Source organism: Mastigoproctus giganteus, chromosome 8, assembly GCF_048544385.1.
Source record: "Mastigoproctus giganteus isolate SK-2022 chromosome 8, ASM4854438v1, whole genome shotgun sequence".
Taxonomy (NCBI): domain Eukaryota; kingdom Metazoa; phylum Arthropoda; class Arachnida; order Uropygi; family Thelyphonidae; genus Mastigoproctus; species Mastigoproctus giganteus.
The window spans coordinates 53,009,941-53,023,752 of NC_143582.1; the positions used below are offsets into that span (position 1 = coordinate 53,009,941).

At 36.0% G+C, this 13,812-nt stretch overlaps 1 protein-coding gene across 1 annotated transcript in view; it reads right to left on the bottom strand.

Moving 5' to 3' along the window:
• The window catches only part of LOC150081532 (midasin), a 1,449,634-nt gene that overhangs the window by 358,625 nt on the left and 1,077,197 nt on the right, over nt 1-13,812 (bottom strand). Inside the window, exon 64 of the mRNA XM_090380238.1 lies at nt 4,593-4,875. Within this exon, the coding sequence (XP_090236364.1) occupies nt 4,593-4,875 (283 nt within the window). The remainder of the gene's footprint in view (nt 1-4,592; nt 4,876-13,812) is intronic.

Consider the following 13,812-nt stretch of genomic DNA (forward strand, 5'->3'; position numbering starts at 1 on the left):
GAGAAAGAGAGGTGTTAAACCAAATAAAAATATGGCATATTCTCTGTTATTAATCTGGAATGTTAGTAGCTATGTAAATGCACACACGTATTCTCACATTTGAAGACAACTTGCAAAGCACTAGAAGGCAAATATATTTCAAGTTGCTGAGAGAAAAATCCATGATCTTGCTGGTTACAATCCTTCGAAATTTAGATAATCACTGTAAAACTATCACAGAATGGTTTCTCAGATAGGTGGCATATCACAACCTATTACTTAAACCAACGATCATGTTCATCCACTCAAAGAAGTCAAATTTTGTGTTCATCCACACTAATAAAATGAATAAAGCAGAATTCACTAGCATCTCCAAGAATATGGGACCCACCATATGGTGGCGTGACAGCACAATGTGCTGTGTCATGTATTTTGTGAGAGTGGAAGGGCTTTTCATGGAACACACTGGTTTTCAGTGGACCAAATCCTAATGTTTTGGCTATTCTTATGCCAGCTGAAATGGAACCAAGTTTTGTCAGTGAGAAAATCTGTATCAAGCTTATTCCTTTCATGTTTATCAACATGTGCTCAAATATTTAAAGTAGAGGTTGCTTTTCTTGAACCAGCTTCTTCAGCTTCCGGACTAAAGTGAATACAATATGGAGTGCAATAATTTTTATACTACACTGCTCGATAAAATTAACAGAAAAAAAAAACCGATTTTCATGAATATTTTATTGTGAACAGTGTCGCCGAAGGTGAATATTTGATATTACAGGCATCCTGGCATGCAAATTCCGAGTATCCAATAGAAATCGATCTAACCACATACAGAGCCACACATTATGCAAATTATTCATGACCATAAAAACATGGGTTGCAACCATATCACTTCATTCCCGTTTTTTTGGTTGCACAGCGGGATAGCCACAACTCCAGTACTCAGGATGGCAAGTCATCGTCATTTAGATGATTCTTTGGGATGGTGGACCATTGCATGACTTGAAGCCAGAGAGTCGCAGGTGGAGGTGGCATGTTGGCTTAATGTGTCTTGGGCCAAAGTCACCCAAGGGCTACTCCAAACAGAACAGACTGCTATCTGGCTCTAACAGCAAGACAGAACACTTCGAAGTCCTGTCATCAACTGCCTCTTGAGGTTAGTGCAGCCAAAGATGAAAACATTTCCAACCAGACTGTGTTAAGAATGCTCAGTTCAAGTGGACTCTACACAAGGAAGCCATTAACCCCAAACCACTACAAGCTCATTGAAACTGGTGCCATGAACATGTGCTTGGAGCCCTGATAAACGGGGTACAGTTCTGTTCTCTGATGAGTCCATAATGTCAGTTGATGACGAGACACGTGTCTCGAAAGCAATTAGATAATTCCACGACACTGGTTTTTTTTTTTTTTTTTTTTTGGGTAGTTGTTGGTGCATCGGCTTCTGTGGCCATAATGCACCTCCCAAGGTTTTTGCAGTACTTTGATCCAAGCCCGAGGTGGGATTCAAACCCGTGACCTTTGGGTTGCCAGGCAGGCACTTTACCCACCCAGCTAGCCCAGTCGGCAACGACACTGTTGTAAAGACTCATTTCTCTGTGGTAAAATCAACCATCCTACACAACTGCCTACAACACTGTGCATTAAGAAGAACTAAATTTTCTGATTCTCGGGTGGTTTTCTAAATTTGCCCATTTTCCTAAACAGAGTTAGAAACTGGGTGGTGCGGAATAATGGATTGCTGGATTTGACTATCATTAGTTTTATCTGATGTCATATATTTGTTGGAATGCTGAGTAAGTGAGAACAATGATCTAGCCCATTCAGAAATTGAGATTTGGCGGGACTGACGAACCCATCTGCTCAAGATTCAGTGTACATACATTTTGGCATATTAGTAACTATTATCATTCTTCTGGAGACTTTCTTTACAATCTTGTACTTCTGAATTTTTTCTCAAATTTTTACTTCTAACAAATTTTACAGACGGTGAGATGGTTTCCTTTGGAGTTGAGACAATGTGAAGACTGTGCATCCAAGGCACATGTCCAAGCTGATGTAAAGTCAGCTTGAGGTCAGTTTTTTCCTTGGATGCACAGATTGGACACAATGAGTTTGTCCAAATTTTATTTATGCAATTTGATTAAATTTCAATGATTAAATGCAAGGGTGACCAAATACAGAGCACAGCTTGGACAAGGCACCGATTAAAAAGGTAATCACTCACAGCATTTCCAATCTAAGTCACGACTGAGTCATATACTAAGATGTTTTCCGATGTGCTTGTAGACATATACGTTATACTTACAGTTAACAAAATATACAAGGAAAAGTTTACAAAATATTACTTATATAAATTACTGCTAAAAACTGGCTTTGATATTCTAGAAAATATCCTATACTATGAAATAAAATTTAAAACAAATTTTAGAACTGATGCACATTAAACTGTTGTTCAGTTTTAGATGCATCAGTGACTTAGACAATATTTCACCATTGTGTATTGTGAATCACAGGCCAATTTGCAAGTTGTGTAAGCTGAAAATCATGGAATAAATCAGACGAAAACCTGCTTCAGATCAGCAAATTGCAGCCTTGATTAAAGAAGACTAAACATTCCTCCAATCTTCAATTAAAGTCAAATGCAGACCTCTTCAAAGAAATGACACGTGGTGAAAACAATATACTGTTACAGAGGACAGAACTAGCTAAACTAATGTAGATTAAGACATGATCATTCAGAACTCCCGCTACTGATTATTGTAATTTAGCACGGAGTTTTATGATTTAAAAGTTGTAAATACTATACTACTATACTGCAATTTGTCTCAAACTGTAAAATAATTACAATATTGTTATAGTATTATTTATATTCAGTTATATATACTATCTGTAATTCCAAAAAGAAAAATTTACCTAAGACAATGAGTGTTGGCACCAAAAGTTACTCTTAACAACAGCTGTTTATTTTCAAATAAGTGTAGCAGATATATGAGTGGTTTAAATACTAAACCTAGCTATACAATAAGCACCACACTCAAAAAAGAACTATAAGATAGAATAAAATTTAGAAAACAATTAAAGGAAAAACACAAAAATTCCTCCAAAACTAACCAACTTATCTGGAGCTGAAAATAACATAATCTGACTAAAATATATCAAGTTGTTCAAATATACAGCTTCTGAAAGATCATTATTTTATAGCTGCTCTTCCTCAATATTATTCCCTGGTTCAAACGCATTTTCAATTTTCAAGGTTGTTGTAAAGTACTTGTTCAGCTTAACTGCAAATTCAGTTGGATTGTTTACAATTTTGCTATTTCAATCTTGTGAAGTCCCCACCTCATTTATTCTCTTATTCTTCATATTTGGATAGAACTCCTTATCCCCATTCTTAGCTCTTCTTCCAATTTGTAATTAACATTTTCCTGCATTATTTCACCAGTATATTCTTTTTTATTTACATGCATAGATTTAAGAATCTGCATCTTGCAATGTTCCATAATGTTATGCTTTTATTTTTTGCTGAATTAAACTCTCAGATCTCAAATCATTCATCTTGGCATCTTTATTTTGCTGGATTTTCACTGATGGTAATGAATGCATTAGTACCTAATAAAAATTTTATGTATTTCGCTGTTTCAATTAAGGAAGAAAATATATTTCAAGTTTTGCTCTGGTATATCTCGGACATGAAGGGATTTTGAGCAATTTTAAACATGAAAATTAAGAATATTTAGGATATGTCCTTGGCAAAGCCTTCTTGTTTTTCAAGTTGGCTCAACCAACCAAAAGGTTTACCATCACAGCTCTAAAGCATCTTGTAGCAACTATATAGCAACTATTCTATAAAATGGCCTATACACCCTAATAAAATGAATATGGTTTCATAACACAATTTGTTTCCTGTAATTTTTTTTCCCTAACTGCTTACTTTACCTACAGTCTATATCATCCAACTTGTTGCTTTTGACTGGGTTTGGTTATCATCATTTTTTCTACTCCCCCCCCCCTCCCACTACCTGCTGGGGGCAGAACAGTTCAGTCCATCACATTTCAAAAAACTCCTGTTATTTTCAGACAGTAATTTATCATACATGACTATTTTTAATAAAATTAAGACTTTTGTTTGCTGTAAAAGCATCTAACATAGAAATTTATCACTTCATAAGAAAAAACAGCTTATAATGATTTAAGAAAATAACCTAGCATTACAGTGAAACAGGAGCATAGATCCTGCCACTTCAAGTTGCAAAAAATTTAACTTTAATGGGCAAAATAAGAACAGTGCATTATTGCTGCAAGTTATGCAACAGACTGTTATGAGCTGCATATGTAAAATGGTACTATTACCGTTATTATTATGATAGATTTAAAAATGCTGCACATTCATTGCGATGAATATTATCACAGTATACAAATAATGAGATTAGTATTAGTGAACACTGATAATTTGTTTTGGTGGGGTGGAGGATAAATATAATAATTTTAGAATAATGAAGATAAACAAACTGTATCTGCATTTTATTCCATTTTTGTGAGAAGAAAGAATGTATAAGAATATATAATATGAAAAGAAAGAATAAATATCATCATAATGAAAAAAATCTTACCTAAATATTCTCCAACATTTTGAATAATACTATTTAGCAATTCATATCTAAGGCTGAAGGCAGTAAGGTGGTCAGGTTCAATTATGTTTCTATTTTTATCACTGTCAGAAGCTGAGGTTATCACATATGGCATTAGAAGTGATATTATAATTCTATAATAATTCCAGATTTCCAGTGTATCTTCTTCTGATAAGAGAGCATCAATAGTTTTCTTTTCGTTAGAAGAGTATACTGTAGGCTGAGAATTGATGTCTTCAGATTGAGGTAGAATGTCTATGAAATCCTAAAATATTAACAGTAATAATAGACAACTTACACTGATTACACAATTTTCGCTAATTTAAAACTATTAATATATTTTGGTTCCCAACCATACGTAATAACTAAAAGAAACAAAAAGTTTTGTTTGTTCTGACACCTCATGTTTCAAAGGTATAATGACATCTGTCATCCTTCAGAACCAGTGGTAAAGTTAGGAATTTCAATAGTTAAATATAGCATTCCTAATAAATAATATAAGTTAATGCTGTAAAGTATAAATACATTATACTTGGTTTTACTGTTGTAAGGTAAGAGTAATACCATGTGTAACATATATTTCACAATAAGAAAGCGTAGTATAAGACGATACAAGGTGACTGAATTGAATTAAGCAAAAGGAATGTACATAATCTGCATATGTTAAATTTTTTTCTCTGTGTACCCTGCTTGTAGTCTGCTGTTAACTGGGGGAGACCCATCTCTTGTCTCATATAGCACATGCCAACCATCTCAACTGTAAACCAGTGATGGTATTGCTGTCCCAGCATGTTGGGTGGCTGTTTATCCATTTTTGAACGACTGCTGTCATTCTTTCACTACAGCAGCCCTTGAACAGCTGACAATGCCTGTGCTTGTTGAGATGCTGGCTGCCACCTTCCTATCCTCAAAAGTCATTCCCCATTCAAACTCTGTCAGTCCTTTGCTTAGGAAGGATTGACAGTTTGAATGTGAACCTGATAGTTGCCCTGCTCTGTCCCCGATTCCAGCAGATCTACCTCCTTCCTAAAGTGAGGCCTCTCCAGACTTGTATACAATATTCTATTTGAAGCCTAATCATGGCCTTGTACAAAGGGATAATCACCTCCTTATCCCTACTAGCAAAGTGTCATTGACAAAACCCCCATGAGCTCTGGCAGCATGTCTGCAGTAATCAGATAATTTCATATCTGACTGCACAATTACCTCCAAGGCTTTTTCATTTTCTGAGTATAGTTTCACACAGCTGATAAGTTACTCTGATATTACTGTTATCCATATGCAGTACCTTGTATGCAGTAGAATGTCTATGAAATCCTAGAATATTAACAGTAATAATAGATAGCATATAACTGGATAATAATAATATGCAGTAGAATGTCTATGAAATCCTAAAATATTAATAGTAATAATAACAACTTACACTGATATACACAATTTGTCAATATTAAACTTCAACTGTCAATTCTCAGCCAATCAACCTAATTTTTCTAAATCTTGTTGCAGTACCATGATGTCATTACTGTCATTAACCTTTGTATCATCAGCAAACTTTGAAATTAAGCCTGATACATCATCAGTATCATTAATAAATACTGAAAACAACAATGGGCCCAGCAGTGAACCTTGAGGAAATCCACTGAGAACATTAGTCCATGAAGAGCAGTGCTCAATGATAACCACTCTATGTCTTCTTCCACTTAACATTCCATTTATCCAAAGCAGTAACTTGCCCTTAATGCCACATTACTCCAGATTATACTGCAATCTTTTATGTGCAACGGCATCAAAGCACGATAGCAAAATTTGCTACATGATAGCAAAATTACTTTTTTGCATCCAGTTCCTTGGTCATTGCATCAGAGTAACCTATCAGATTGGTTAGGCAAGTAAAAAAAAAAAAAAAAAAAAACAAAAACCCCCTTAAATCCAATCTGTGACTGGAGTATAATTGCATTCCTGCCTAGATGGTCCTACATTACTTCTTTAACCAATGACTCCAATATTTTTTCAGGAACAGGTGTTAAGCTAACAGGCCTGTAATTACTTGTGTCACCTCTTGATCCCCCTTTATGAATTGGAGATATATTTGCACATCTCCAATCAATAGGGACATCCCCTGAATCCAAGGATGCTCTCATAAGTTTGCTTACCTCATTTTGCCTCTCTTATCTTCAAATAGGCCTCTGGGTTGGGAATATTCATATTCATTATAACTGCACAATCCTACATCAATCGTTATTAAATATAAATAAATAGTATTGTGTTATATTAAAATAATAATGATGCAAATAAATCATCATCATCATCATCAGCCATTTTTAATCCACTGCAGGATGAAGGCCTCTCCAGCAACTTTCCAGTTTCTTCTGTTTTGAGCACTGGCCATCCATTTACTACCCAAAAACTCATGAATTTCATCTATCCATCTCCGACTTTGTCTTCCAGGTTTTCTTCTAGCTCCTCTTGGGTACCATTCTGTTATTTTCTTAGTCCATCTGTCATCATGTCTTCGAGCTGTGTATCCTGCCCACGACCATTTTGGTTCTTTAGTTTTGACAAGAATGTCCTTCACTTGAGTTTGCTGCCTAATCCATGTGTTTCTCTTCTTATCTAACAGTCTGATTCCCAATATAATTCGTTCCATTCTTCGCTGTGTAGTTCTCAGCTTCTCTTCCATTCTTTTGGTGAGTGCCCAAGTTTCACTTCCATAAGTCATGGTGTGGAGTATACATTGGTTCATTATTTTACATTTCAGACAAATTGGGATATTGCTCTTCAGTATGTGACTATATTTCCTGAATGCCATCCATCCAATATTTATTCTTCTCCTGACTTCCAGCCATTTATCATTATTACAGCTAATGACTTGTCCCAGATAAGTATATGACTCCACCTTTTCAGTTACTGCTCCTTCAATCATTATTTCCCTATCTGTGGCATACTTGTTCATCATTACTTTTGTTTTAGCCATATTCATCTTTAGTCCAAAATCCTTACTAACTGTGCATAACTGATTAAGATTTTCCTCTAATTCTTTGGGATCGTGGCTTATGACCACAATGTCATCTGTAAATCGTAAATGGTTTAGGTACTCTCCGTTCACATTGACTTCTTTCTGCGACCAGTATAAACTTCTGAAAGCTTCCTCAAGGGCAGCAGTAAACAGCTTCGGAGATATTGTGTCTCCTTGTCGAACTCCTTTCTTGATTTTAAATTTCCTACTGTCTTTGTCTAGTCTAATAAAGAAGGTAGCACTCTCATATATTTTCTTCAAAATCATAATATATGGGGTATCTATGCCTTGTCTTTCCAGTGCCCGAAACATTGACTTATGCTGTATGGAGTCAAATGCCTTTTTATAATCCACAAATGCCAGGCATAATGGTGTTTTATATTCATTTGCTTTCTCCATTAGCTGTGATATTACGTGAAGGTGATCCAAAGTTGAAAATCCTGCCCTAAAGCCAGCTTGCTCTTTCGGTTGATTCTCATCAAGTATTCTTTCTAATCTCTTAGTAATGACTCTTGTGAACAACTTGTTTAGATGTGGGATAACAAGCTAATTGGTCTATAATTTCCAATTTATGATTTATCTCTTTTCTTATGCAGCAAAACTATGATTGCATTATTCCACTGCTTAGACATCACACCTTTTCTAATGCACTTTGTGAAGAGCCTTGCCAGTTTTTGTGTTATGTCTCTTCCTCCCAATTTTAAGAACTCTACAGTAACATCATCTTCCCCTGGGGCTTTCTGATTCTTCATTTTCTTCAATGCATGTTCTACCTCATCAGGAAGAATATCGGGTATGCCGTATGTGTTTCTAATTTGCAATCCATCTTCCCCACTGCTGACATCATTCCCTCGCTCCTTGTATAATTCTCTATAGTAGTCTTTTGCTATTTGAATTATGCCTTCTCTGCTGTTTATAAGTACACCATCGCTATTCTCCAATTTCAATATCATTTGTCTTTCTGTATTACTGCTCGTGTCTGCTGATTTAAATCCTTTGTTTTCCCTTAATGCTTGTTCTACTTTTCTTGTGTTAAATCTTCTTATGTCCTCTCTGAGTCTCTTTCTAATGGCTTTGCATAACTCAGTATACTCAATTTTCTCTCTGTCAGTGTTTTTCTTGCTCTTCATTTTTCGCCTTCGGTTCATCATAACAAGTGTTTCTTGACTAATTTTTTCTTTTTTGGATTTCTTTTTCCCTATAGGTTTTTTGGGCTTTATCACTTTCAGAAAGTTATAATATTCCTTGTCGATATCTTGGTCCTGAGCAGTCTGCAGAAGCTCAAACTTGTTCTTAAGTTCCAGTACATACTGCTTTTTCTCCTCTTCTGTTATCTCAAAGACCTTTGTATTATTTACTCGAGTCAGTTTTTTTCCTTTCCTTTCTTACATCTATATCAAGTGTGCATCTTACCATTCTGCGATCACTTCCAACATTTACCTTATTCAGGACGGTAACATCATTCACAATATATCTTCTGTTAGTGAGGACGAAGTCGATTTCATTAGTTGTTAATCCATTTGGACTCTTCCATGTCCACTTTCTGTTCATCCTTTTTTTGAAAAAAGTGTTCATTACTGACAATCTTTGAGATTCTGCAAATTCCACAAGTCTTTTGCCTCTTTCATTTCTTTTACCAATTCCAAAATTTCCTATAGTACCCCTTTCTGCACTGTTTTGTCTTTTTTTCCAACCTTAGCATTGAAGTCCCCCATAACAATAGTGTAGTGGGTTTTCTGCTCATCTAGAAGATTCTCAATTTCGGTGTACATTTGTTCAACCTCTTCATCATCGTGGCTCGATGTTGGTGCAAATAAATAGAATGATATAATTCCACCAGATAAAACTGATAAAAGGTAACTGTCTGTACGATAAAATATGAAATTTTATACTGCAATGAATAAATTACAATAAAACAATGTAGATAAAACACAGGATGATAAAAGCGCTAAAACAGCGTAGCTTTCAGAGGCATCCACCTCCTTTTTCAACAGTGAGGTTTATTTAAGGGTGTGCTTTTTCAACAGCACACCCTTAAATAGCAGAAGGTTCACGGTTCTCAGCACGTGTTTTTACAGGAGCATGGGCAGTATTCTCCCCATGTGCACTGGAACCGGAAATGGCTCGGGAGTGTGCCAGGTGGAACCGCTCATCCCATCCAAGAATCACAGACTTGAAGAGGGGAAGAATGCGGATTCCCCTGTCTCTATTAATGGTATTGCTCTCAGAGGAGCAAATCCACAAGCTCTCGAGCCATTTGCGGACCCAAAATCTATGTGCCCGGTTTACGATAAAAACTTCATCTGGAGAGATTTGATGGTGCTCCTCCCAAAAATGTTCTGCCAGAGCAGACTTTCCATAATCCACGGTCTTTATTGTGTTAATATGCTCCCCGAGATGATCTTTAAACCGAAGTTTCGTTTCACCAACATAACATACAGCACAAACCAACATACAGCACAAACCAACCAGCATAAGAACAGTGTTATCAGGGCATTGTTGGATAGGGCTGGGTCCCATTGCAGCACCTCTGAGGATAGAAAAGAAGAAATTAAACGTGTCATAGTACAATTGATGATGATTTTTTACCAACAAGAAAACTAAAGATGAGGAGATAAGAATGGCGATGATGAATAAATTATCATCTGTCATTAGTAAGCGAGAAAATGTCTTACCATCTGAAGAATACTGTCATTTGACGAGTAGTACCAATAAAGAACAACGCGCATTATTACTTGAGCTATCTATCGTCAAATTGATAATTAGATACACGAACCGATACAAGTATTTCTCACTGGACCTGCTGGGTGTGGAAAGACATTTACTCTTAAATTATTGATGGAAACATATAATTACTTTTGTAATGTCTCAAATATTCACAACGCATATGTTACTTGTGCCTCCACGGGCAACATGAATTCCACTACAATTTCATGAATTAGTACAAGCTGTTTGACATTCCGAAGTACATTTTCTAAAATTCTTACAAAAATAGGTAATGGAGAAGCGTTATTACCAGATGAACTTAAAATTATAGAATTGAGATTTGTTACCAAAGAAGATGCTACTAATTTATGTCCGCAAGGGATTCGACTATTTTCAAGAAATAGTGATGTAAATGCCTATGAAGTGGTTGCACGAGATTTATACCACGGATATCATTCTGAAGAACAATTAGCAAGTATGTGAAATAAAATTCATAAAATGTCAGTGACTGTAACTGCAGGGCTTCCATACATTCTACCATTATTGAAAGGAAAACCGTAAATGATTACTACAAATATAGGTGTGCTCAATGGATTAGTAAACGGTGCAATCGGTACTTTAGTACCGATTGCACCGTTTACCAATATTTCAAATGTGAGGACGACGAACAGTTAAACGAGTATAGATGAAATTTCCTGAGTCAAAAATAGGATATAACCTTCAATCTTGTTATAAACAATATGTGAAACATAAAAATTTACCTAGTCAATCCGTATCTATTATAATACAATCAATTACAATTCCATTCAAGAACAATAGGAAATTAACATGTAGATGTACACAATTTCCTTTAGTGTGTGCTTGTGCTTTGACTATAGATAAATCTCAAGGAGGGACCTTCGACAAAGTTGTATATAATTATGAGAAAGATCATCAACAGTAACTTGTATATGTGGCATTATCTTGAGTGATCACATTGCAAGGTTACAATATTACATATCCCCACGATGATTTCACATTTCACCACAGCAAAGCTATTAGTAATATAGAACTTTGTGCTGAACTAGATCACTTGAAAAATAATAAGCTACCATCTCTACAGGATGAACTGCAAGATTTCATACAGAGTGGTATATCTTTATTGTCAATGAATGTTTGTTATTTGGTTTTTAGGAGCATTAGCAACTAAGGCCATATTGCTCCGTGGATATGCGGTGGTCATTCCCTGACCTTTCTGCATCCTCCGTATTTGGTGGTCACGGGCTCGAACCCCAGTCTAATCAAGAAGCATGTGCTATGCACTGCTGCTCCTGCCCACCTGGCTACGGAGGTGCCTCAATGAACATACAAAGTTTATGGGCCCATGGTCGAGATATCGAAACGGACACAATCTTACAGCAATCCAAAATAATGATATTAAGTGAAACATGATTGGATAATGATGAACATATATTACTTAAACTATTCAAATGTGTGACTCAATTTAAAAGGTCGGATGTTCATAATGGTGGTGTTGCGATATATCAACGTGAAGGTTCAGCTATCAACAGTACATCACATATCTTTGCACAACATAATAGCAGCAAGTGACAGTGGTATCAGATGAAATTGGAGATATTTGTGGATCTTTGTGCAAATTCAATAACGAATCTAGACAAGAATTTGCTGCTGTATTTAATAAATAAACAAGAATTTGATGCTGTATTCAATAAATAAACAAGAATTTGATGCTGTATTCAATAAATAAACAATAATTTGATGCTGTAAACAATAAACAAGAATTTGATGCTGTATTCCATTGATGATGCAAAATTATTGGAAGAGCCACTGGAACGTATACCTATAGTTCTTGCTGGTGATTTCAATCTAGAATTAAATTCTTAGCCTGGATATAAGTTTTGTAAATATATGAAATATGTCTTCAATTTAGATATTAAGTAAAATACTTTAGTAAATACTGCATGTAATGAAACGACAATCGATGGAGTATTCATTCGGGAATTAAAATCATTTGAGTGTCAAAATTATATATATTTTATATGAATTATTTCATTGTACACTAGTACAATGAAATATTCCATTTGTTGTATTCCATTGTACTGAAATTTTTCAATAAAAATAATGCAGCAATACTTTTTTATTTATTTTGTTATACCAGTTTTGTAATGAGTTCTTGCAGTAAAGACGTTTTTAATGGCTGCAGCTGTGACACTATCAGTCTCAGAGTAGAGTGGCAGCAACTCATTATATACTTGGTACATACTTTTTTTTCTTTATTTTCACTTCAATTAGGTAAGGGCCTTGTTGGGGCTCCAGAAGAAATAGGATTTAAATTATTCATATGAGTAACATAAAAATTTCTGATGCCCTAAGTACCTACCATGGAGCCCTACAAGTGGATGCCCACTCGTGAACTAGCAAGTACTGCTAACAAGAATGGGATGCCAAGTTCACTTAGGAGCGCCATACTCACATTTCCAATAAGCCTCGATCCTGTCCCAGGACCAAAGGGAGGGAGACTTATTGGAGCGCAGTTTATCCTAGCAGTAAGAACCACCTGCTAATTGATCCCGGTCTGGGACGACCTGTCTTGTCGAACCAGGGACCAAAGTGGTGTATCAAGGCTGGGCCCCCTCAACCGCCAGGATCTCCCTTTCTGAGTTTCCACAGGGTCAAGGCACATGGCTGCACACACTGGATTCCAATAATGAAACCCTAGAACCAAGATATGGGTGTTAGGTCCCAGTGATGCTAATCTGGAATGTCAGCAGCATCAATGGAAGGTCCCCTCACCACATACAGGTGAGGGGACCTCTCAGTGATTCATATTCCACATATTTGTGCTTTTCTGATATTCCACAAGATTGTGCTTTCTTCAATTCTTTTCCTCTTTCCTGCTGCAAAGCAGTTGCAAGTTGAAAGCCAGTATGAATTGTAGATCGAAACTTATAGGTTTTCAACATGGGGTGGAGGAAGGATAACATATCAGCAAGCATTCTGCACAAGAAACAAAAACCTCATCTGAAAATGTCCCAAATTCTATTTGTGGACATTACTGAAAGTTGAAAACCACAGATAGTACTTCAACATAATAATTATTTAGATGGTCTCATCTATACTATCTGTGAAAATATTGCAGAGCAAGTTCAGGAGAACATAGGACTATCCATCAGTAAGCCAACCCTCTGCAGGAAGCTGCATAACTTATGCTCAATGGTAGGACAACTGCACAGAAGCCCCATGTCATGGTCACCAAAACAAAATATGAAATTTGAAGTGGCATTGTTCCCAACATTTATGGACTCCAGAATACTGGCAGAAAAATGCTATGGAGTGATGAATCTTTATAAACGATGTGTCATTCTGATTCTGAAGAAGTTTTGGTGTGGAGACCTGCCCAGAGAGAATTTCTTGTTGGATTGAATTAGCTCAAACATGAAGTTTAGTGGAGGTGCTACAATGATGGGCTGTTTCAGATTT